This window comes from Orcinus orca, chromosome 8 (genome assembly GCF_937001465.1).
Source record: "Orcinus orca chromosome 8, mOrcOrc1.1, whole genome shotgun sequence".
NCBI lineage: Eukaryota > Metazoa > Chordata > Mammalia > Artiodactyla > Delphinidae > Orcinus > Orcinus orca.
In genome coordinates, this window is record NC_064566.1 from 48,470,597 (window position 1) to 48,494,351 (window position 23,755).

General features: G+C 55.6%; 1 protein-coding gene across 7 annotated transcripts; it reads left to right on the top strand.

Moving 5' to 3' along the window:
• The first annotated feature begins 247 nt into the window (after window positions 1-247).
• APBB1 (amyloid beta precursor protein binding family B member 1) lies at window positions 248-23,755 on the top strand. 7 transcript variants are annotated; one of them, XM_049713044.1, is made up of 14 exons: window positions 248-380; window positions 7,975-8,703; window positions 14,495-14,673; window positions 14,768-14,824; window positions 14,908-14,993; window positions 15,108-15,171; window positions 15,609-15,758; window positions 16,122-16,249; window positions 16,651-16,765; window positions 16,914-16,998; window positions 17,273-17,356; window positions 22,655-22,770; window positions 22,914-23,090; window positions 23,185-23,755. In XM_049713044.1, the coding sequence occupies exons 2-14, from the start codon at window positions 7,989-7,991 to the stop codon at window positions 23,350-23,352; spliced, it is 2,124 nt and encodes a 707-aa protein (XP_049569001.1). In that variant the 5' UTR covers window positions 248-380; window positions 7,975-7,988; the 3' UTR covers window positions 23,353-23,755. The 7 variants fall into 7 exon arrangements, with proteins under 7 accessions (XP_049569001.1, XP_049569000.1, XP_033260524.1 ...); XM_049713043.1 differs by having other exon boundaries at window positions 291-430; XM_033404633.2 differs by lacking the exon at window positions 248-380 and adding an exon at window positions 680-835.

Sequence of the window (23,755 nt, forward strand, 5' to 3'; positions counted from 1 at the left end):
ATGTTCAGCAGCAGTGGTAGGGTGTTAAGAAACATCTGGGTTCCAGTTTGTTTCCCCCACTTACCTGTGACTGCAGGCAAGTCGTTTTACCTTTCTGAACCTCAGCATCTGCCTCTGAAAACTGAGGATGATCATAGTGGCGACTTCACAGGGCTGATGTGAGGACGAATGCATATAACGGGTTTAACACAGAGCCTGGCACCGTGTAAGCGGCCACTAAATAAGAGCTATTATTATCACCAACGCTGTGCCCTCATCGCTTCTCCACCAGGACGTCACGGAGTGTTGCCGCAAGAGCAGAGCAGGCTGCCTCCTCGGAGCCCCTCCCCGCGCGGCCGCGGCCCTGGCACTACCACAGCCGCTCCCGCTCCAACCCCTCGGTGAGTCGCCCCGCCGGGGTGCGGGGCCGGGGCCCTGTGGGCCGCACAGGGTGAGTCCAAGGCCTCGTGGTGGAGGGCGGTGCCGGGCTGGGCGGGGGTCGGCGGAGGCTGGGGCAGCGCTCTGGAACCGTGGGACCCGGGCGCAGGGATGGCGGCCGGCGAGGGGCTTTGGGCCGCTGGACTCATCGAGGCCCGAGGGTCCCGCAGGGAGGGGCCCTCCGCTCGGCTGCCACCAGTGACGCCGCCGAGGGGCTCCCGCTCCCCGGCCCGCGTCCGGCCCAAGATGGCGCCCCTCCCCCACCCGCTGCCCCGCGCGCGCCTCCGCTGCTCCGGGCGCGGCCCCGCGGCCCGCGCGCTCCTGGGCGGGGGATGTTGTGATGGAGAAGCCGCCGCGGAGCCCGAGCCCTGCAGCCTGAGCCACCTCCGCCACCTGGGCCTGGGGCCTCCCCGCGCAGGTAGGAGCTGCCCCTGCCGGGACCCAGCCCGGGCGGTCGGATCCCGGCCTCCAGTGACCGGCGGACCCCGCAGCCCGAGCTCCGCGGCGGCCCGCGTCCCCCCGCCAGGCCCCATCCCCGCGCGCGGCCCTCCCACCGCGTATTCCGACTACCCTCCTGTTCTCCCCCTTACAAGGTCGGACTCTACTTCGGTCCTCACACCGTCCCCTCCCCGACCTTTACCTCCTGCCTCTCCGGGATGAATAGGGAGCGAGAACAGGGGAAGGGAAGCGAGGGGCGGTGGGGGGATGGGGGATGGGGACTAGGGGATGGGGGAGGGGAGGTCAAGGACTGGGAAGAGGACGTGTGGTGAGGTAAGCTCAGAGGCTGCACGGATTCCTGCAGGGTCCCAGGCCTGGCATCTGTCAAGCCGCATTCTGTTGCCCTCGGCGACCGAGGGGTGTGCCCTGGGGCCGCTGTGGCCCCCCCTCGGCCAGGAGGCCTAGCACTGGCAGGAGCACCCATTAGGAGCAGTTTTCCCGCTGCCAATTCAGAGGATATTTCGAACCTATTGAATCTGCCTGTGCGTTTCTTGCTTTCCCAGTACCTCAGAGGCCCAGCTCTCTCCACTCCTTAAAGCCAGAACCTCGCCTACACTTGATGTCTTTATTTCCTCACATTCCATTAATTCACTTCACTCGGTCTTCTGTCTCTGGCACCCACGGAAACTGCTCAAGACAAGGTCACTGGAGATGTCCATGTGGCCAACTCCAATGGACACTTTCCTATTATCCGCCTTCCATTTTCTAGTATTAGTGGTGTGTGTCAGCTCTCCTTGAAACGTTTTCCTGGTTTCTGTCCTGCAGCATTGTCTGCTCCTCAATCTCATTTGCTACCTCCTTCCCCTCTCTTTAGATGCTGGTGAGGCTTTTGGTTCTTTCCTGGGCCATCTTCGCTCATTCTGCACTTTCTCCTCGGGTCCTTTATTCACTCTCAAAGCTTCAAATTTCATATATATACACACACATATATGTATGCACACACACACACACACACACACACACACACACATATATATGATTCTCGGATTTATACATCTTGCCCAGATCTCTTTCCTGAACTCCAGACGCAATATCCAACTGGCCTCATGACATCCCCTTGGAAATCCAACAGGAGTTTCCAGACTTACTGATCCCAAGCTGTATTATCTTTCCTATGTTCCCTCTCTACCCCTTCTTTCAAATCTGTTCCTCCTTCAGCTCTCAGAAATGGATACTTTCCAATCAGCTACCCAAGCTGGAATCCTAGGCAACATTCTAGATTAATGTCTCTCTCTCTCTCTCTGTACATCTTATGTCACCAAGTTCTGTTACATCCACTACCTAAGTATTTTACAAATCCATTCATTTCACTGCATCTTACCCACTGCTGCCAAACTTAATCTAGGCCACACACCCCCTTTTTTCCTTGATTGCTGATAACATACCGTCTTGCCTACCTCCTCTTAATACTCTAACGTAGTGTTTTCCTTAAAAAAAACCCAAAACTATCTGATCATTTATTCATTCAACAAGTATGCTTTGAGCGCCTAATATATACCAGGTACTGTCAGGCACTGAATATATAATTATGAGCAAAATAGGCTGTGTCCTTGTCCCCATGGAGCTGACAGTCTAAGGGGAAAATCAGATAAGAATAAAATTACGAATGTAATAAATACCATGAAGGGAAAGGTGAATGGTGCCTTGAGAACACACAAGAGCACCACCTAAACTGGACTAGGAGGTAGGGAGAGAGGGTCAAGGAAGGCGTCTCTGAGAACATGACATTTGACCTAAGAGGCAAAGGAATTAGACTGAGAGGGTAGGGGAAGGAGGGTCCAGGCAGAAGGGGAATCACGTGCAGACACCTGATGGAAAGAGAGAGCATGATGTCTTCGAGGAATCAAAAGCAGGCCAGTGATGCTGGACAGCAGAGTGCCAAAGCTGGAGAGGAAGGCTGAGCCGGACAATCGAGGGCATGTTAAGAATTTTGATCTTAAAGTCTTTGTCCTTGGTGTGGACTCTTGACGGTAGTGGATGCAGAGAGTCGATCAAGTCCAAAAATTTTTCTTGGATAGAAAATCGTCAGTACCTGGGGATGGATTGAATGTGGGGAGTGAGGGAGAAGGTGGTGTCACGAATGGTATTGCTGGGCTTCCCTGGTGGCGCAGTGGTGGAGAGTCCGCCTGCCGATGCAGGGGACACGGGTTCGTGCCCCGGTCCGGGAAGATCCCATGTGCCGTGGAGCAGCTGGGCCCGTGAGCCATGGCCCTGGGCCTGCGCGTCCGGAGCCTGTGCTCCGCAGCGGGAGAGGCCACAGCAGTGAGAGGCCCGCGTAACGCAAAAAAAAAAAAAAAAAGAATGGTATTGCTACTTCTGGTTTATAGAACAGAACTGGTGGTCATGTCATTCCATGAGCCAGGATCCTGAAAGGACCAGTTAAGGTGTGGGAGAGAGAAACATGAGTGGATATGTTGGTTTGAGAGGCCTTTGAGACATCCGAGTGGAGATGTTGAGTAGCAAGTTGAATGTGTGTGTCTAGAGCTCAGATGAGAGGTCTGAAATGAAGGTGTACTTTTGGAAAGCATCAATTTGTAGGGGGCACCTGAAGCTATGGGCATGAATGAATACCTGTGTCGAATATCGGGTGAGAAAGAGAAAAGGGCATAAGAACAAGCTGTGAGAAACTCCAGCGTGTAACGGCTGGTGGAGGATGAAGAGCCAGCAAAGGAGTGTAAGAAACCACCAGGCAGTAACTAGAGAGTAGGAAGAAAACCAGGAGATGTAGTGTGTGGAAGCCATGGATGAAAGCTGGATGAGAGGCCCATGGTGTCAGATGCTGCTGAGAGTACAACCAGGATGAGGACTCCAAGGGTCTGTTGGATTAAATGACACAGGGGTCATGTTGACCTTGGTAGGAGCTGTTACTGAAGCATGTTGAGAGTGGAAGCAGGACTGGGAATAGTTGAAGAGTGAGACCCAGGTGAGGACATGGCAGCCATGAGTGAAGACAGCTCTTTCAAGAAGTTTGCGGATGTGGGGGAGAAAAGAGAGTAGCAAGTGGCGCTGGAAGAATGTCAGGTCAAGAAAGACTCTGTGTTTAAGTCGGGAGATGGTAGATCCCGCTGAGGAGTGGTTGATTAGGTAGAAGAAAAACATGGATTAACAGTGGCATACAATTCCTGGAAAGGCATGAAAGGAGGGATTTAAGTGACAGGTGAAGCAACTGGTTTTAGGAAAAAGGAGATAAAAGGATAGGTGCTGAGTTTGTAGGTTGGAGGATGTTCTCTGGCTGATAGCTGCCATTTCCTCCGTGAACTGGGAGTGCGTTGGGGGTCATCCTCTGAGAGGGAGGGATGGTGAAGGGGGTGGTCCAAGGAGAGTCATGTTCTTGTCTCAGGCAGGTCTTCGCCAATGTCTCGGTCAAAGTAAGCCTCGGGCTCCTATAGTGCCCTGTTCTTTCCCCATCAAAATAGTCAATCACTTATTCAACAAATAGGGAGTGCTTCGAGTGCCAGGTACTGCCATTACACTGCATTGTAACGAGGTGTTCAGTGACTGTTTCCCTGCTAGACTGTGAGCTCCTTCGGGGAACAGTCATTTCTTTATTATTCGTCACTCTCCCCCCAGGCCCAGCACAGTGCCTGGCATATAGTAAGTGGTCAGGTTAGAAGACCATTGACCTTGAGCAGGCCTCGCCTGTCTACCCGTGTGGTCTCCTATCAGCCCCTTCAGGCTTAGTGGCCACTCTTTTAGCTCCTCCCCTGAGGGCTCCGCCCAGCTGCCTGCCTTGAGCCAGAATTCATTTGTCTCTTTCCATCCTTTGAGAGGCTCCAGGTATGGGTAGCACCAGTGAGAGGGGAGAGGCTAGGTTGTGCCCCTTCTTGAAGGTATTGGGCAACTGGTCATCCTTTGACCTTAAAGAGTGAGGTGAAGGAGACCGCACTGCTTTGGGCTAGGCGCTCAGGCTTTAGCACTCTTCACACAGCAGAACTTCCCCCTTCCCTCCCCCAGTGCTTTCTGCCCCCATGACCAGATGGGTGGGCCTGCCCTGCAGTCACCCTGGTTCTTCACTGTCCCAGCCTCACGGGGCACGTGCCCTTCCCCGACCACACTTCCAGATGCTAAGGAGGTTGGTCCTGGCCTGAACACTGAGAAACCTGGCTCCGTACACTGCTGCTTCAGAGAAGGGCCTGATACCCCTGTGATGCTCTGAGTGTGGCAGAGTCATGGGGCCTTCCATCTCCTGAAATTCCTGGAGATGCCACTCAAAGGAACAGCCTTTGAGCTAGGGTATCGGCTTAAGCTAGCTCCCTCCCTCCCTTTTTTCCTAGATCTCAGGCCTCACCTGTCCAGGACCCCATCCTACTTCCTGCTCAGGGACCCTTCATCATTCTCCAGCACCCTCCCTGACACTCCCATCCCCAGCCCATGAGGCCACACAAGCCTGTCTCAGTGTCTATCCCCAATTAGTTCTGAGCTTCCTAGTTCCTGTTCCTCTCACCCCTCCATCCTGACCAGGGGCCCACTCTGTGCAGACGCACAGCACACTCTCTTTGCTAATGGGGTGCGAAGTTGAATGAGACAGGGTCTCAGATGTTCGGACAGAATGCAGTACTGGGTATGGTGAGCCAGGGAGGGAATGGGCACGTGAGGATGGGGATAGGGGACTGAACAGAAAAGACTTACTGCTTAGGAGCTTTGACCGCTGAGCCAAGTAGTGAAACATAAGCAGAGGTCCTCACAAGGGGAGACGGGATTCCAAGCCGAGGGATCAGTGTAAACAAAGAGCCAGGGCCATGTGAGTGTGACGTGTTCTAGAATCCACCATACTTCCTGTGGCTGGAGTGTAAGGTGGGAAGGAGGCAGGACGGGGAGGAGGCCCGAGAGGTCATAGGCATTGGCTCAAGGAGGCTCTTGGTGATCTGCTAACGAGTACAGACATTATCCTAAAGGCAGTCCTGAGCCATCTGACTTTTTGAGCTGGAGAGTGACACAATCTGGTTTCCATTTCTGGAAGATTACTGTGGTTCTGGGCAGAGACAGGGCCGTCTGTCTTTCTCATTTATGCTGGTGGCCACGAGCTTTCTCATTGCCGAGGTGGAGCCATACCGAGCAGACCAGCAGGTGGTTACACGTGAGGCAGACATGTGGACAGGGACCTTCTCACATTTATTTCACAGATGTGTGCATAGCATTGTGCTAGGGTCTGAGGGGCTAGGAGTGATGGAAAGGCGAGCTATGGCCCCTGCCCCAGGACCCGGCACTGCACCCGAGAGACGGCAGAGCCTTGCGGGGCAGCCTAAACACCTCCGGGCTGTCAGTGCTCAGGGTTGAGAGCTGCGCTGTGGAGACAGAGAACACTGGGGCCATGGGTTCAAGGAGAGAAAGAACTCAGGGCACACAGGCAGGTGGAGAGCGCTCAGGTAAGAAACTGAGGAGAAAGGACTGTGCAGCGGGAGTCTGAGGGGAAGGTGTGCCTGGGAGGCGGTCCGTAGGGGAGAGTTGCATGTTGCGGGGAGGTCAGGTAGGAAGAGACCTCTGAGTGAGGGTATCAGGGAGGGGAGGATAGTGTCTAAGAGGGTCAGGCGGAGACACAGTCGGATAACGGTTGGTCAGGGAGAATAAACTGTGAGGGGGTGGCCAGGGAGGGTCCAGGGAGTGAGCACATTATAGCGGGGTCAGGGAAGGAGAGAAGCCTAGCAGTGGAAGGTCAGGGAGATGGGGAGGGTGGAATGGGGCTTTGAGGGTGAGATCAGTCGTTAGGGTGATGGGCTTGGCTGATCGGAGGAGAAGGTGATCCACGAAGCGCTTCTGAGGATGCAGGAGGGGGTCCGAGGGGATAGGACTGGTGGACTTTCACTGTGGGACAGGAGACCTCACCTGAAGGGCAGGTGGAGTTTGGTTGGGGCATCGTGAGCAATGGTTGAGACACAGTAACACGACCGGAGTATGTTTTCTGAAACTGGCAGAGGAGATGCAAAATGGGGCCTGGGGCAGATGGGAGGGCAGATTCCTACACTGATTCAACAAATATTTATTGAGTTCTTGCTCTGTGTCAGCACTGTGCTAAGCCCTAGGCATACTACATTGAAAAAAAAAAAAACAAGAAAGACAAAATCCTCACCACTGTGGAACTGAAATTAGAGTCATGAGCAGACAATCATTGAACGAAGTAAATAATAAATTAGCTTGTCAGATGGTGTTGGGTGCTGGGGGGAGTTTGGGGATTGCTGGGAGGGGCCACGGTGGCCTGCAGATTTACAAAGGGTATCCGGGGAAGGCCTCACTGAAAAGGTGACATTTGGGCAAAGACCTGAAGGGCTGGAGGGTCCAGATCAAAGACTCCTGCAGTGACCCAGGCATGGGGCATCATAGGGGCTGGCAGAGGAATTGGTACCCGAGGTGAGATACTTTATCGAAACAGTCACCAAAATGTTGCTTCAACTGGTCAAAGGAACCACGAGTTGGAGCTGAAGGCCCTTCCTTTATGACCTGCCTTCCTAGGACCTTGCCCTTGAGGGCTTGGTCTATGCTCATTCTCTCTTGTCCTCATGGTCTCTAGGATGGGGTGGGCTCGGGGGCTGATTGGACCCAGCGATCTATGACGATAGGAACAGAGCGTGGGGAGCTCACAGTGGTGGGGCTGTGCATAGTGGTGTGGCAGGAGGAAGGGGGCAGGCAGTGTCCAGTGTCCAGAACACACGAGCCAGTCCCTCACCATCTGTGCCCCTGGCACAGCAAGCCCCAGTTGGATGAGCTGGGGGTGGGGACGCACAGAGAGCCATTGTGTGGAGTCTCTGCAGTTGGGAGTGAGGGCAAAGCAGGGGCTGGCTGTGCTATCCCAGCAAGCTCAGCGCTGGGGATTTGGGGATGGGGTGGACTGTGGGCCTGGGCCTGGTCAGTGGGGGTGGGGTTTGAGCCGGTGGTGGTGGTGATGGAGGACAGAAGTTGAGCCCAGTTATTCTCCTGGGAAAATAGCTCAGCGGACACAGCGGTGTGTGCTGGTCTGCTGAGCGCAGGGAGATGAGGAGGTGCAGGGCACAGGCCTGGGACAGAAGCAGGGGTGCTGCTATCCCGACCTGGAGGCTCAACGTGGTCTCCCCTCCCCGCCTGCAGGATCTGCCAAGGCCATGTCTGTTCCATCATCCCTGAGCCAGTCGGCCATTAATGCCAACAGCCACGGAGGCCCCGCGCTGAGCCTGCCCCTGCCCCTGCACGCTGCCCACAACCAGCTGCTCAACGCCAAGCTGCAGGCCACGGCCGTGGGACCCAAGGACCTGCGCAGCGCCATGGGGGAGGGGGGGGGACCCGAGCCGGGCCCCGCCAATGCCAAGTGGCTAAAGGAGGGCCAGAACCAGCTCCGGCGGGCTGCCACAGCCCACCGTGACCAGAATCGCAACGTGACCTTGACCCTGGCTGAGGAAGCCAGCCAGGAGCCCGAGATGGCACCCTTGGGCCCCAAAGGCCTGATGCACCTGTACTCTGAGCTGGAGCTCTCCGCCCATAATGCGGCCAACAGAGGGCTCCGAGGACCCGGCCTGATCATCGGCACCCGAGAGCAGGGCCCAGAGGAGGGAGAGGAGAAGGCAGCAGGGGAGGCCGAGGAGGATGATGAGGACGAGGAGGAGGACGAGGACGACTTGTCTTCTCCCCCAGGGCTGCCGGCGCCCCTGGGGAGTGCGGAGGTGCCCCCCGGGCCCCAGGCCCTTGCAGACGGCCCCCGAGAGCATAGCAAGAGTGCCAGCCTTCTGTTTGGCATGCGGAACAGCGCGGCCAGTGACGAGGACTCGAGCTGGGCCACCTTATCCCAGGGCAGCCCCTCCTATGGCTCCCCGGAGGACACAGGTACCTTGTGGAGCTTGCTGTGGGGAATGTGGGAGGGCGAGAGGGCGGGGGGGGGGTCCCTCCATACAGAGGGCCAGCCTGGCCGTGAGTCACAGAGCCTGTATCCTCAGTCCTCAGCAGGCCACGCCCAGGTTTTCCTGAAGGACATGGCCCCTACGTTCAGAGAGTGCTTGAACAAGCACTAGACCCATCCATCCCACACTCCCGGTGGATGGTGGCCTAGGTCTGTGTATGAGGCACTTACCAGGTACTGGCACTGTGCTCAGCATTGTCGTGTGGAATCCTATTTTTTTATGCCCATACTACAGGTGACAAAATAGAGGCCTGGAGAGGTTTAGTCCTTTCCCAGGGTCACAGACAGTCTGAGATCACAGTAGAACTGAGATCTAAACCAAGTCCAAGTGCAGACCCGAGCTCTTGGCCCTACGCTGTCACCGATGCCTACAGCACGATGAGCCCAGGTGCACTCCGGGCTGTTATTTAGAGGCAGCTCCTCCCCACCGAGGTCTATTTGGAAAAGAATGGGGTATTGTGTGCAGAGCACCACACTGGACGTTGCAAGAGTACTGTTTAGTCAGGAATAAGATATTGACTAAAAGTTAGGAAGCAAAGGAAGAATAAACATATGCTTTGTTGGGGTGGGGGGGATAGATATTAGGACTCCCAGGATTGACCATTAAATGTGTCCCATTTAAATAAGTTGAGTCTCTGCATTTGCTAGTGTCACATAGAGATGCAGACAGCTGAGGAGCAAGGGGCAGAGATAATGGGCTGCGGCCACAAGCCTGGGCTGGATGTTAGTGTCAGGAAAGACTCCTCCCACACCAGGCAGCAGGCACCTTACCCAGACCCCAAACTGGGGGACCTTTGCAGGGAGCATGCAGTTCAGATGAGCCAAGGGCAGCATGTCATCCCCTTTCAAAGAACTTACTATGGACATTTTCAGACATATACAAAAATAATAGAATAACGAGCCTGATTTACCCATGACCCAGTTTCAACAATTAGCAACACGTGGCTAACCTTGCTGCATCTATACCCGCACCTACTCCTGGGCCCCAGCCTAAGTTATTTTGAAGCAAATACGTCGGTAAATGTTTACTCATGCTTTTTTTTTGTCTGCACCGTGCGGCATGCGAGATCTTAGTTCCCCAACCAGGGATCGAACCCATGCCCCCTGCAGTGGAAGCTCGGAGTCTTAACCACTGGACCACCAGGGAAGTCCCCACTCATTCATGCCTTTCTGAAAGATAAAACTCTTTTGAAAAAAAATCCACAATATCAATATCATGCCTACGGAAATTTAGCAATAATTCCTTAATATCATCGAATATCCAGTCAATGTTTACATTTCCCAGTTGTCTGATAAACGTTCTCCCCACTCTTTAAAAAGTTTTGATTCATTGCATCAATATCCAAATAGGAACAGAGCTTTTTTTTTTTTTTTTTTGCGGTATGCGGGCCCCTCACTGTTGTGGCCCCTCCCGTTGCGGAGCACAGGCTCCGGACGCGCAGGCTCAGCGGCCATGGCTCACGGGCCCAGCCGCTCCGCGGCATGTGGGATCTTCCCGGACCGGGGCACGAACCCGTGTCCCCTGCATCGGCAGGCGGACTCTCAACCACTGCGCCACCAGGGAAGCCCAGGAACAGACCTTTTGATAGTCAATATGTCAAGATTTCTTTTGATCTATACATTATTCCTCCATCTCTCTATTTTTGCTCGGTGTTTTGTTGTTGTTGTTTTAATTGAAGCCACTGTGTTGTCTGCCCTGGGCTTTCCGTGGTCTGGATTTGCAGACCCTCCCTGTGTGGTGTTGAACATGTTCCTCTTTCCCTGGATTTCCTGTAAATTGACAGTGAATTCTAGAGCCTTGATCAGATTCAGATTTGAGGGGTTCTTTGTGTTTTGTTTTTGTAAGAACACTTCACAGGTGGTATTGAGTAATTCTACCAAAGACAAAGTCTGATTGCCTGTCTTTAGGGGGATGTTAGCGGCAGTCAGTGGTCATCGCCTGGGTCCCTTTTGCAGGGAACAGCTACTACTCCACTCCCGCTGGCTTTTATAGGGTTAGGTGGGGGGAAATGTAGGCTCAATGGAGCCAGTTCATGTGACTTTTCAAGGGAAACTGAAAACTAGATATTGATGTGAAACATGCCAATTTCTAAATGTTAGCAACCGAGTCTGTTTTTTAAAAAAGCACCATGCAGGCCAAACAAAATCTATCTGAGGTTTACATCAGACTGCAGGTTGCTTATTTGCAACCTCTGCCTTAGGGGATGTGAATCTGGGGCCAAATAATGGAGAGCCTGGCTGCTCTGGGGCCCCTGAATGGTCACTGTAGTGGCCACTCCTATGAGCTTTCTGGGAGTGGGAGGACAGAACTGCTGAAGAGCTGGGAAGGGTATGCTGGGTGTGGGCAGTGACCTCAGCAAGCGAGCTGGGGTGGCGAGAGGATGGGCAAGGATCGAGCTCTGCTGGAGGCTGTGTTAACTGAGGGTAGCAGAAGGGGCTGCGCCACTGCCTCTTTTGTAACTGTGTTGCTATGACCAGGAAGGCCACAGAGGAGGTCTGGGCTCCTGTAGGAATGTGGTAGAATTGAGCAAACATTATTTTCTCCTTCCCACCCTAGGATCTCCACCAAGTTGTTGATTGCATGCATACGTATATGAATGAACGAATGATGACCAAATGATGAATGTTGAATCAATGAACTTTCCTACCTGTGTTGGGTTCATACTGGGAACCCACTGTGTTGGGTTCATACTCATTGCTAGGCCTTGTCCTAAATGCTAAGAATATATACTGCAGGGGTCAGATGTTCCTGCCCTCAATGGCACTCACAGTCTAGGGTGGAGACAGAAGTAAACAGGTTGTTTGGGCCCTGGGGTGGGGGAGGTGCAGGAGGGACATCAGCACCCTGCCTGTGTGCATGGTCGGGGAGAGGGGGTGGGTCAGTTTTGAGAAGCGACCTTTACATTGATGCTGGAAGGAGGAGTGGCTGGTGCCAGGTCAAGATTGAGGGGAGGGAGGCTGGGCTCAGGGAGGATAAGGGGCGTGTCCCAGGCAGGGAGAGAGAGACCAGAGGTATGGAGGGTGGTCAGAGGTAAGGCTGAGAGGCAGGCGATTAGGGGCTCATAACAGCAAACAAACCTTGTAGAGGAATTTGGGTTCTATCCTGAGGGCAAGGAGAAAACAATTAGAGGATTCAACTGGAGAGAAGGTTAGCATTTTGGAACAATCATTTGGGATGTAGCCTGCAGCTCAGACTGGAGGAGACTAAACAGGGAGAGGGAGACCCTTCGTGAGGCTGCTGCATTGAGCCAGGTAGAAGATACTAGTCTGGACTACGGGCGTGCGTGGGGGTGGGGAAAGGAGAGCGTTCCTGAGTCCTGAGCAAATGACTACATCTGGCTTAGCCTGGGAGGCATGCGTGGGTGAATGAATGATACATGAACCTCTGAGTGCGTGAAGGAGCGCCGGAATGAATTGGTGCAGGAGTGAAAGTGTACATTCCTGAATAAATGCGTGCTTGTGGAAGCAAAGGCCGGGGTGGGGCTGTGCTTGGAGGGAGACGTGCCAAGCTCCAGAAGGGCCTCCCAGATGGTCGGGGAGAGCGGCCCCTCCAGGACAGATCGGAAGGATGAAGCTCTTTGAAGCAGGAAGGTGCAGGCTGACAGGGATGGCAGATGGATTGGTGTGTGTGACTCAGTCAGAAGATGGTGAACTGGTCCGCAGATTCAAGGGGCCTGTGACCCTTCAGGAAGAAAGGTGTGGCTCTGCGGAGCACGGCTGCCCTGGGTGTGGGGTTCCTGGAAGGTTTGGCGGGAGAGCCCTGAAGACGATGGAGGGTCTCTGGGGAAAAGCGGGCATTCTAATTCCCTAGGGCCTGAGGGGAGGGGAGGGTGGGGGGGAAAGAGGCAGTAATGGGTACCTAGAGGCTGGATGGGCAAGAAGAGCCCCTCCTCTGTGGGCCCACCTCATTTGGAAGCTGAGGGCAGTGAGGCACCTCGCCCCAATGACTCTCACATCAGGTTTGCAGCCACCTTGGTGTAACCACGCCCACTCCCAGCCCTCCGTGCCTGTTTGCCCAGCAGCCTGGGTCTGGGGACTGCCTGTCCCTCAGTGCTGCCTCTTGGACCAGTCAGGATTCCTGGTTTCCCTGGTAACGGGAAGCACGTCAGCAGTCTGGGCGCTCCCAGCCGGTCCTGGTGCTGCGGTTGCCGAGGAGACGCTGCAGCCTAGCTGGGCCCTGGCAGGTGAGGGGGCTTGGTGCTGGGAAGCCCCAAGCCCAGCCTCAAGCTTGCTGGGGCCCAGCCCCTGAACCCCACTCTCCGCTCGAACTGCTGGGCAGGTTCTGGGCAGGGGAGGGATCCCCGGGAGCCTTGAAGCCACACCCTGTTTGTACTGAGAGCTCTAGGCTTTGCAGGGCCCCAGGTAGCTGGGGGATTCCTGAAGGGCTGAGCCTCCTGGTGTCCCTAAGACTGGGCTTGACTGTGGCACCGAGGTGACCGCTTTGGGGTGGGATGGAGATTCAGGACTGGGGGGAGGGGACGCAGGATTAGAAAGAAGAGATGTGAGCAGGGAAGGCTGGGGTCTCATGAGCCCTACCCCACAGCCCCACCCCAATGGGGTCCCCTTACCTGGTGGTCCTGGCCCCTCCCTAGTGAGCTCCAGGCGGGGGAGGATCTTGCCTGGCAGGCGCTCTGCCCTGGTGAGAAGGGGGCGGGATGAGCTTTTCTCTGCAGCCCAGCACCAGGCTGCGAGCCCAGCTGGCTGGGCTGGAGGGGCTGTGAGGAGGGAGGGTGGAGGCAGGAGGGGCTGGGAACAAGCGCCATGTTCTCCCAGGACTTCTTCCTGGCCATCGTCCTGCAGGACAGTAGCCCAGGTGAGGGGCAGCACGGGCCCCGGGCGTGATGTGGGGCGGGGCTGGCAGGGAGCACAGAAGTGGTGGAGGCCTGAGCTGGGCTGCAGGGCCGGAGTGGCGTGGCTCTGCCGGGGGAGGAGGGGCTATGTCACAGGTGCGTGGTGTGTGTGCATGTGCATGGAATGTTCGCCTGCACTCGTGTGTGGCAAGGGTTAGGTTGTGGGTGTCTACGGAATCTGCACACATGTGGCAGAGGCTGACATATGTTGTGTGTCTGAATGTGTATTCAGTGTCTGTGTGGTACCCACACATGTTTTGGAGGTCATTGTGGGTGTGGTCTCTGCACACACATGTGGCAGGGGCTGGACTATATCGCTGTATGTGCGCGCTCCTCTGTGTGTGGTGGCCGCATCAGTGGATGGCTGGAGTTGGTGTGTGTGTGTCTGCCCCTGCACGTGCGCGTGCACCCGTATGCGATACCTGCTGTCTGCGGGTATCTCCTGTGTGTGTACACCCTTGGGTTTGTGGTGGCTGCACAGGTATGTCGTAGGGCTTGTATATGTTGTATGTCTGTGTGCACCCGTGTGTGCAGGAGCCGCTAAGTGTGTGCACCTGGGATCCGGATATGTCTGACAGGAGGTCATTTGGGGTCACTCAACCTCCTTCCCTTCTCTCTGCCTCCCTCCTTCCCTCTGTTTGGCCATGTTAGCCAGGAGCAGAGCCCAGGAGGAGACCTGAGTCACGTCTCACGCTGGGGGCCCCCCATGCTGTGACTCCAGACTTCAAGCTCTAGGAGGAAGCAGGAACCTTGTGCTGGAGCCCTTCCCCTGCCCTTCCTCCACCATGGGGTCTTGGGAGGGGACTGGGCATAGCACCCATGATTTGCTGGTTGGGTGGGCAGACCCTCACCAAGAACCCCCACCTAGCAGATTCCTTTTGGAACCCGAACGCCTTCGAGACGGATTCCGACCTGCCAGCTGGATGGATGAGGGTCCAGGACACCTCAGGGACCTACTACTGGCACATCCCAACAGGGACCACTCAGTGGGAGCCCCCGGGCCAGGCCTCCCCATCACAGGGGAGCAGCCCCCGAGAGGAGTCCCAGGTGAGGCTCGCGGGCCTGATGGTTTTGACCGGGGGGGAGGGTGGCGCTGCTGTTGCTAGATGAGCCACCCACCCCTGGCTCCCACCCCTCCTAGCTCACCTGGACCGGCTTCACGCATGGAGAAGGCTTCGAGGATGGAGAATTTTGGAAGGTGAGTGAGGGGACCTCCTTCACAATGGAGGAGCTGGAGAAGGGGCATCATTTTGGTCCTGATTCCTCTCTCCCCTTCCCAAGGATGAGCCCAGTGAGGAGGCCCCGATGGATTTGGGACTGAAGGACCCTGAGGAGGGGACGTTGCCTTTCCCAGCTCAGAGCCTCAGGTAAGTGGGAAGGCATGACACAGTGGGCTGACAGTGGGATGGGTCTGTCTGGAAGGGACCATGGGACAGCTCCCCGTTTGGGGGCCTGTACCAAGTGTTACCACCTGCCTCCAGCCCAGAGCCGTTGCCCCAAGAGGAGGAGAAGCTGCCCCCACGGAATGCCAACCCAGGGATCAAGGTTTGTTCAAGACCAATGCCCGTTCCCACGTTGGGCCCCCCTGTGTACAGGAATGCCCCTTGGGTCATGTTCTGCGGGCCTCTGTGGTCTCAGTACAGCTTGCCAGGTCCTGAGCTCTTGAAGTCTCAGCAGAGACCCCTGTGTCTGAGTGGGAGGCATTTCAGTTTTTAACTCAACCAGTCCCGTGGCCTGGCAGGGGGCCGTTCCAGGCTTGGCTCAGACGCTTCCTCGACTGGCAGGGGTCTCCTCTGAGACCAGCACCCCTCCTGCAACTATATCCTGTTTGTAGAGCCTCTTAGTCTTATACCCTCCCACCCACTGTGTTCTGAGTCAGGAACTCCTCTGGTCTCAGCAAACCTCCTTGCGTCCTGAGCTGGGGGCTCTTCCGATTTTAGCTCAGAGCCTCTATCTCCCGCCCCCTGTTTTGTGTCTGGCAGTGTTTCGCCGTGCGCTCCCTTGGCTGGGTGGAGATGACGGAGGAGGAGCTGGCCCCTGGCCGCAGCAGTGTGGCAGTCAACAATTGCATCCGTCAGCTCTCCTACCACAAAAACAATCTGCACGACCCCATGTCTGGGGGCTGGGGGGAGGTGAGGGCCTGAGCTGGCAGGGTGGCCGGGCAACGGAGAAGTGAAGGGAACTGTGAGGGCTGGGAGAGCCCAGCTGCCGCCCCAAGGGCTGGGGAGGGAGGTGCACACCCGCCAGGTGACAGCCTGTGAGGTGGACGTGTGACTCCACGTTGGGACCTTGGGAGACGCGATGGGGATGATAAAAGGAGTCTCGTTAGAGGTGACAGGTGGGACCTTTACTAGAGGGAGGCTGCAGGGTGGCTGGTCCGACACCAAAGCAAGGGCCCTCGAGCTGGGGCTCACCCTCCCTCAAGCTGGAAGTGGCAAAGCTCAGCCACCTTCCCAGCTGGGGCACCGCTGAGCGTCCGCTTCCTGGGCCTGCAGGGAAAGGATCTGCTGCTACAGCTGGAGGATGAGACACTAAAGCTGGTGGAGCCGCACAGTCAGGCCCTGCTGCACGCCCAGCCCATCGTCAGCATTCGCGTGTGGGGCGTCGGGCGGGACAGCGGAAGGTGGGAGCAGGGCCAGGGGTCCTGGGGGGGCGGGCAGTCAGAGTGGGGCCCTCCTCCCTAACTCTGCTCTTTGCCTCTCTTGTGCTGCCGGACCCAGAGAGAGGTACTATGCCTAATTTGCCTTGACCGTTCCTCTTCCCACACCTGGACCAGATGCCATGAAGCACCCAAGTTCCCCTATTCTGCCCTGCCCCTTCCTGCCCGCTGTGCTCGCCCGTCCTCCTTGACCTCGGCATGCTTGCCTGTCTATCCTCCGGCCAGGAGGCAGCGCCCGCAGCACCCCATCCCGAGGGCAGAAGCCCTGGAGGAGCTGCGATGGATGGGGAGGGCGTGGGTGGGGCGGAATGAGGCCCGGCACTGGAGGGCACTGGGAGACGCTGAGGTGCCCCTCCCCCCAACAGGGACTTTGCCTACGTGGCTCGCGATAAGCTGACCCAGATGCTCAAGTGCCACGTGTTTCGCTGTGAGGCACCTGCCAAGAACATCGCCACCAGCCTGCATGAGATCTGCTCTAAGGCACGGCCCCCTCCGCACCCTGGGCTAGCTGCCACCTTTGCTCTACAAGGATGTGGGTGGGGTCACTGAGGCGGGGTGGGGGGCTCCAGGGCCGTGAAGCCTAACACACCCTCCCTCGCTCTTCCCCTCCCCCTTTCCCCTTCTGCAGATCATGGCCGAACGGCGCAACGCCCGCTGCTTGGTAAATGGACTCTCTCTGGACCACTCTAAACTTGTGGATGTCCCTTTCCAAGGTCAGTGTCACAACCCTACCAGGTCTGCCTCAGCTTTGTGTGCAAGGGTGGGGTGACCCAAGAAGAGGCACGAGCTACTGGACAGAGTGATAGAAAAATGGAGGCTCAATTCTTTGGGTCAAATAAGTGGAGGGACTTTGGTTAAAGGGAGGCAGGGGGAGGGGGTGGAGGTAGGGCCTTGGCCCGGTGAATGTCCAGCTTATACCCTGGTGGTGGGGACTGGCAGTGAGCAAGGTCTGCCGCTATGATTGATCCTCTCCTTTCTTCCCCGCAGTGGAATTCCCAGCGCCTAAGAATGAGTTGGTACAAAAGTTCCAAGTCTATTACCTGGGGAACGTGCCTGTTGCTAAGCCTGTTGGTATGTGTGTCCCTTTTCACGCAGGGACCACCTCCTTGATCCCCAAACTCTGCTCCCACCCTCTGCCTCCCAGTGCCCCTTCTACCAGACCTTCCTCATGCTGATGTCTCCCTGCCCTTCAAAATGCATCCCACCTCCTGTACTTCTGTCCCAGCTGCACTCCGTACCCTGCCTTCACTCACTATGAACCAGTGAACCGGGCATATAGGGAGACCCACTCCTGAATCCCACAGAAAAGCTTTGGTTAGGCTGGGAGGCGGGTCTTCGATGACTGGAAACGCTGGAGCAGCCGGGGGCTGGGTTGGGTGTGGGCTGTGAGCATCTAGAGAGGAAGCAGTGAGCATATTTGTCAACGTGCTTTATTGCTTGTAAAGTACTCCCTTATATGTCACTTAATCCTTGAGGATCCTGTGAGGTTGGGATTATGATGATGCCCATCTTATAGATAAGCCGAGGCTAGAGACTGTTAGGTCCACTCATGTTTCTAGTGCTTTTACGGTACCTGTTATTCACTTGTTCGTTCACTTAGCAAATACCTATGAAGCCTACCATGTACCAGGTCCTGGGAGAACAATGGCCACAGCCCTGCTTTCATGGAGGTTACAGGAGATTACAGTAGGAAAAAAGAGGAATAAATCAAATAATCACATAAATAAATGTCAAATTACAAGTTGAGTCATTCGGTGAAAGAAAGTAGCAAGATGCTATGAAACTGTGTAACAGAGGAGCCTCATTTAGGCTAGGGAGTCCTAAAAGACTTCAGAAAGTGACATTTGAACTGAGATTTAAAAAATGAGTAGGATCTAATGTGGCCAGGTGGCATGGAGACAGGAGTAAAGTGGGAAGGATCACTCCAGGCAGAGTGAACGGTGTGAGGACCCATCACGGGAGGCACCTTGGTACTTCAAAGGCACTGAGAGAAGGCCAGCCGCGCCAGATGCGGCTGGGATCTCGGCGGCAGTCAGGCCCTGCGGGACCTTGTAGGCCACGTTAGTGATTTGTTCTTCGTCCTAAGAGCGGCAGGGAGTTATAAGAGGATTTCTCTGGAGCGCACTAGGCATAATCATTTGAGTTTTGTACCGCTCACCTTGGCTATACCAGTGGAGAAGGCTGCTCAGCAGGGGGAGGGGGACGTGGGGAACCCAGGAGGACCGTGCAGTAGTTGTGGCCAGTAATGAGAACATCTTGGACTGTGCTGGGGCTGAAGAGGAGTGTGTGGATTCAAGAGACGATTAGACAGTTAAAGTCAGCAGAGGCCTTGGTGATTGGTTGGATGTGGCGTGAGGGGCAGAGGCACTAAGGCTGACCCCTGGCTTTCGGAGCTAACCGGATAGTGGTGCAATTCTCTAAAGGTAGGAAGCACTGGAAGAGGCCAGTTTGGGTTTGGAGATTTGAGTTCAGTTTTCAGGCATCCTGAGTCTGATGTGCCTTCAGGAAGGTGAGCGGCAAACTCACATTGGCATCTGGATTCACGGAGGAGGTATCTGGGCTGGAGATACAAGTGTGGGCACCACTGGGTTAGAGAGGTAATCAAAGCCACGAGTGTGAAGAAGATCGAGCCCAGAAAGTGGGCAGCCACTGCGAGAAGGCAAACGAGCCTGGCGGTGAGCCCCTCCAACATTTAATGGACAGTGGAGGAGCGAGGTCAGAGGGGAAAAAAAGAGACAGCTTGAAGAAATGCTTGGGTGTTGTGTCAAAAGACACTTAGGAAGAACTCGACAGTGTTGGGTGAATGGATAAACAAACACACAGATGAAAGAATGCCTCAGATGACGTAGCCCAGGAGATGGCAGACCAAGGACTCTAACCCTGGTCATCTTCATTTCTCTGCTCTTCCTCTCAAACCATCCTGACTAGTGACCAGCACCTTCCATTCAGTGAGGGAACCTTCTTAGAGAGGGTGGGGATTTAGCTGGGGCTTGAAGGAAGGCCTGGATTAGCAGAGAGGAGTGGATTGGATTCCGTGGCACTGCCACCGCAGGCGAGAGAGTCCTGCTGGGGGAGCAGGAAGGAGGTGTGGCTGAGCCCTTCACCTTTGTGCTAGTTTCCTCCTCTTCCTCACCCCCAACTTCATGCCTCTTGCAGTTACTACCCTACTCCCCTGTCCCCCTGCCACTCACATAAGTTCTCACCACGTTAAAGCAACTGTCTGTAGCCCTCGCCGGCCCCTCTGCCGTCCGTCAGCTCAGTGGGTCTACTCTGCGGAAGCCACAGCTTTCACACAGTAGTCCCTAAACTCACTTCATGCTTTATTTTTGTTTTTTTTATAAATTTATTTATTTTTAAAAATTTATTTTTGGCTGCATTGGGTCTTCGTTGCTGCGCGCAGGGTTTCTCTAGCTGCGGAGAGCGGGGTCTCCTCTTCGTTGTGGAGCACAGGCTCTAGGCACGCGGGCTTCAGTAGTTGGGGTGCGTGGGCTCAGTGGTTGTGGTTCGCAGGCTGTACAGCGCAGGCTCAGTAGTTGTGGCGCATGGGCTTAGTTGCTCCGCGGCATGTGGGATCTTCCCGGACCAGGGATCGAACTGTGTCCCCTGCATCGGCAGGTGGATTCTCAACCACTGCGCCACCAGGGAAGTCCCACTTCATGCTTTATTTGTGCTCCCTTTTTAACCTCCATGAGTTTAACATTGGTCCCTCCTGAAGCTGGAATATTCACTCATTAATCATTCGTTCATCAGCAAATGACTATTGAGTGCCTGATTTGTGCCAGGCACTACTCTAGGTTCTTGGTGGTAATGAGCAAAACTGACCAAGATTCCTGCCTTCAAGTAGCTGCCATTCTATTCAGGATAGATAAAATAAGTAAATTATATAGTATGTTAGAAGGCTACAACTTAGATGGAAAAAAAGTAAGGACATTGGGCTTCCCTGGTGGCACGGTGGTTGAGAGTCCGCCTGCCGATGCAGGGGACACGGGTTCGTGCCCCGGTCCGGGAAGATCCCACATGCTGCGGAGCGGCTGGGCCCGTGAGCCATGGCCGCTGAGCCTGTGCGTCCGGAGCCTGTGCTCCGCAACGGGAGAGGCCACAGCAGTGAGAGGCCCGCGTACCGCAAAAAAAAACCAAAACAAAAACAACAAAAAAATAAGGATATAAGGGGGATTGGGAGCTTGGGGCTGGGGTCAGGGTGTAGGTTTCAGTCCTGAGCTGTTACCAAATAGACTTTTTCCGGGCCACCTAGTTCCACTGCTTTCCCCGCCTGCATGCTGCTGCTCCCCATCCTGGGGCCAGGTGCCACCTCCGCAGCTCCATCTGCTTATTAAGCAGTTTGATGAATGGTCTACACTCATGATCTTTGAGCTTTTCCATTGACTGGCATCAATGTCATTCACATCTGAGCCCTCTGCAGGCTGCCCTGGCCCACCCACTCCTGCCTGTGTTGTCACCCTCCTGTGGCTTCTGGGTTGCTTGGTTATACCGGTTTGGGTGCATTTGCCCATGTTGCCTCGCGGGTGACTTGCTCAAGCATCTGGAATTCCTTCAGTAGATAATCCCTGTGCTAGGACTGGGGACACAGACATGAATGAAACTTGGTTTCTGTCCTTGAGGTGGCCACAGCCCAGTGTGGAGAAAGGGTTCCCAGCAGTTACAAGATATGCTGAGAGTTGTCCCAGCAACACCCTCTCTGCCCTACAGCAGGGAAGGCCTCCCAGGTGGGCCCTGGGGGAACTCTGAGGCGTGAGAATTGGGAGTTTCGCAGACAGTCAAGAGGGGAAGGGCCCTCTAGACAGAGGCTTTTCCCTCAGTTACAGCCTGTCCTTCAAGGGCATCCTCTTCTCTTACTTTGTGTTCCCCATCTGCCTCGCTGGGCATTCGTCAAGATTAGATGTTAAGAATGCTACATAAATCGTTTGAAGCTCACGGAGCAGCAAAATACGAAGCTTGACAGATCGGATGAGGCCAGTTTTTGGAGTCCCTCATGCTTAGGAGAGGAGCTTGGCTTTGATGCAGCCAGAGGTAAGGCTAGCAAGGCCAAGAGGGAGGACTTTCGAGGAAGATCTGTTTTCTGCCCTCAAAGGGTCCATGTGTTTTGCTCCTGGTGGGAGCCCAGAGGCACTGAAAGGGGCACGAGGGCCCAAGAGCAGACCACAGAGGTGTGTGCTTTTGCGTTGGCATCGTTCACCCTAAGTTCTTCACTGCGATGGTACCCAGATGCCACAGCCAGCTCACGAGCAGTGCAGGGAACAGAACCCATGCCCCACCATGCCGGTGTGCTCCTGCCTTGGTTCTCTGCTGAGTACAAGCAAAAGTGGGGCGCACGGGTGGAAATGTTTAGCAGCAGTTATAAGTAGAGGAGATATTGTTACAAGGGAAAGTTGATTGATCTAAAGGCCAGGAACCTTGCGTTCCTTGGCTTTTGAGCAAGTCATAGAAATTACTGAGTACAAGTAAGATTTTTTTTTTTTTTTTTTGCGGTACGCGGGTCTCTCACTGCTGGGGCCTCTCCCGTTGCGGAGCACAGGCTCCGGACGCGCAGGCTCAGTGGCCATGGCTCACGGGCCCAGCCGCTCCGCGGCATGTGGGATCTTCCCGGACCGGGGCACGAACCCGTGTCCCCTGCATCGGCAGGCGGACTCTCAACCACTGCGCCACCAGGGAAGCCCACAACTAAGATTTTGACAGCACTCTCGTTCCGAAACTAGGACTATAGGCAAGGGGCAGGGGAGAGGCCTGGTTAAGAACCCAGGCCCTGGAATCAGACTGCTTACCTTCAGATCCCCATTTCTTAGTGTGACCTAAGGTTTATTACCTGATTTCTATCAGCTTCAGTTTCCTTATCTATAAAATGGAGATAAAGGGATCTTTTGTGAGATTGTAGATGACATAGTGCACTGTAATGACTTAGCACTGGTATGACACAAGAGTAAACATTCCTCAAATGGAAATCTTTAAAACAAAAATGAAGGTTGGGTCTTGAGGACTGGATAGGACTGGCCTATAGGGGCTGATTTGGAAGGGATTGTGGTGTGAAGCGCTGGAATGTCTGAATGTGGAGAGCAGGGTATGGAGAGGACAGCTTTGGGGGGTCAGTCTGCCTAGGAGGCTGGAGAAGGAGAGTCAGTGAAGCAAACCAAGCTTAGGATTCAAGGTGGAAGAGGCTAGAAAAGTGCCAGTCACTGAAGCCAAGCAGGAGAGTACCAAGGAAGGGATACAGCAGCAGCCGGGGCTGTAGGCTAGTGAAGTGGGGATGGAGCAAAGGCCCTGGGCTGGACTGGGCAGAGCTGGAAAGTCTAGCGTACAGCGGGGGTATCCTCTCTCCACCTCCGGCAGTGCCATGTTCATATCCTTACCTTTCAGGGGTAGATGTGATAAATGGGGCCCTGGAATCGGTCCTGTCCTCCAGTAGCCGTGAGCAGTGGACCCCAAGTCACGTCAGCGTGGCCCCTGCCACCCTCACCATCTTGCACCAGCAGGTAAAGACCTGGGTGGAGAAGGTATGGAGGGGCCTTGCCAGGGAGGGGAGACCGGGAATGAGGGGAAGGGCCGTCAGTAAGATGGACGCACCCAGTATAAGAGGGCCGGGCTATTCCTTTCCAACTGGCTCCCCTCCCCGCAGACGGAGGCAGTGCTGGGGGAGTGCCGAGTGCGCTTCCTGTCCTTCCTGGCCGTGGGCAGAGATGTCCACACGTTTGCATTCATCATGGCTGCCGGCCCAGCCTCCTTCTGCTGCCACATGTTCTGGTGCGAGCCCAATGCTGCCAGCCTCTCAGAGGCCGTGCAGGCTGCGTGCATGGTAAGCGGGTAGGGTGGTGGAGCGGTGGCCCCCGGCCCACACGGGGCAGGCTGGAGCGTGACCGCCCCCCCCCCCCGCCCCCGCCTCTCTGCAGCTCCGCTACCAGAAGTGTCTGGATGCCCGCTCCCAGGCCTCCACCTCCTGCCTCCCGGCACCCCCAGCTGAGTCTGTTGCGCGGCGTGTAGGGTGGACCGTCCGCAGGGGCGTTCAGTCGCTGTGGGGCTCCCTTAAGCCCAAACGGCTGGGGGCGCACACGCCCTGAAGCCCTCTGCTCCCTCCACCTGCTTGCATTGGGCCCCAGGGAACTCAAGGGCACGGGGCAGGGAGGGGCCTACAGGTTATTCTTAGACTTCAGGGCCCCCCCCCCAGAGCTGCCCCTCCCCAGTAGCTGGGGTTCCCTGCCTAGGGGCTGGGAGGGAGATCTGATCCTGCAAGGAAGTGACAATACTGGGTGGATGAGAAGAGGAGCAAGAAGTGAGGCCAGCCCCAGGCTCTCCACCGCCACGTTTCCACTGGAGCGGGAGGAACTGGTCTAGGCCAGGCCCCATCTTCGCAGGGTCCTGCAGGGGCAGAAGGAGGGGACCGGTCCCGGCATGGGTCCCCTCCCCTTTGCTCCATGGGCACCTCTGCTGTACTGATATCACTAATAAAGTCTGCCCTGCTGA